Below are 1,402 nucleotides of genomic sequence, written 5' to 3'. Positions count from 1 at the left end.
GTTAGCGCAAACAAGCCAATCTTGATACGTTTTCTGATGTTCATTAGAACCAGGGGCGGACGCAAGAATTAGTAGTAGGGGTTGCACAATTTTTTTTTCCGGTCAAACATAATATAAAACATAAAAAAAATTTTCGGTCAAACATAATATAAAACGTCTAATACAAAAAAAAATTTATGGTTAAACATAATATAACAACGACCTATTACAATTTAAATTTGTCCTCTACGTGCATACATCTTTTGAAACCGCTCCATTACTTTTTCATTCTTAACTTTTGCAAGTGCTTTGGTCTCGACATTACAAAGCAATGCGTCGTTCAAAAAGTCATCGCCAATTTTGTTACGCAAGTCGGTCTTCAAGAGCTTCATCTTTGAAAAACATATTTCTACACTTGCGGTCGCTACGGGTAATATCAAAGTCAACTTTAAAAGCTTATAAACCAAAGGATAAGACCGATGCTTTCCCGTACTAACCATCAAACGAGAAAGGTCGGAAATTCCTTTCAAACTAGTGAAGCGCTCATCTTTGATGCAAGAGTGATAAAATATCTCAAGTTGTCCTTCAAGGTCTATCATATCCGAATCATCAAAGTCATACTTGTATAACTTACCCAACTTCAACAACTTTGATTGGTCAAATTGTGCAAATGAATCACAAGGGCTTAAAGCACCCATGTATTCTAGTAACTGGGTGCTTGTTTAACTAAATCGATCCCGATATTCTGTAAGTTGCATATCTACCACCGTGTTGAAGATTTCAACCTCAAAATGAAACATATTAGTCTTTGTAGTCTTACGGTTTCTCGCACCAATATACAACTCTTCCATATCTAAAGTATCAATTTTGTGTGTTTGACAAAAAGAGGATACTTTTGGCAAAATACTAGCAAACCCTGTGTTTCTAAAAGATTGCAATGCCTCAATTGTCCCTCTAACCATCGAATCCGCTTCTAAAATGTTTAGATCTTTTCTTTGAAGTTGCTTTAGCAATGTACCCGTGAGGCGTAAAATGTCATACACCATATGTAAGTAAAACACGAACTCATTTGTTCCTTTTTTGAAACATCACTTGATTCATTAACTAGTAAACCAAAGACATCTTGACCAATCTCTTCACGAATACTCAAAAGTACTTCTTGTGCAAAACATTGCACAAGTTCTTTTTGAATTTTAGGGGAAATTAGTTGATTGTTTTTAGGAGCATTTTCTAAATTATTGTTGAAAATATCTTCACTAGTCTCTCGAATGGCTTTTAACACTTCAATGTAAAGCCCTCTATTTTCCGAGTTAACCGACTCGTCATGACCACAAAACTGTAACATCCCAATTTTCAAGACCAAAAATTTTCGTTTTTAATTATAATACTTATAAAACCATTTACTAAAAAACAATATCATCAT

The 1,402-nt window shown here is 34.2% G+C and overlaps 1 protein-coding gene across 1 annotated transcript; it reads right to left on the bottom strand.

Annotated features, from left to right (window-relative positions):
* Positions 1–212: 212 nt before the first annotated feature.
* LOC145118669 (uncharacterized) lies at positions 213–677 on the bottom strand. Its single transcript, XM_079054366.1, has one exon. The coding sequence runs from the start codon at positions 675–677 to the stop codon at positions 213–215; it is 465 nt and encodes a 154-aa protein (XP_078910492.1).
* Between the last annotated feature and the right edge of the window lie 725 nt (positions 678–1,402).

The sequence above is a fragment of the Lactuca virosa genome, chromosome 1 (assembly GCF_052849685.1).
Source record: "Lactuca virosa cultivar CGN04683 chromosome 1, Lactuca_virosa_CGN04683_v6, whole genome shotgun sequence".
Taxonomy (NCBI): domain Eukaryota; kingdom Viridiplantae; phylum Streptophyta; class Magnoliopsida; order Asterales; family Asteraceae; genus Lactuca; species Lactuca virosa.
The sequence above is the reverse complement of the archived record's forward strand: the minus strand, read 5'-3'. Positions and strand labels throughout refer to the sequence as shown.

Bases quoted from the DNA above. Each gene is read 5' to 3' on its own strand.
- LOC145118669 (XM_079054366.1), bottom strand. From the start codon at position 677: ATGGGTGCTTTAAGCCCTTGTGATTCATTTGCACAATTTGACCAATCA.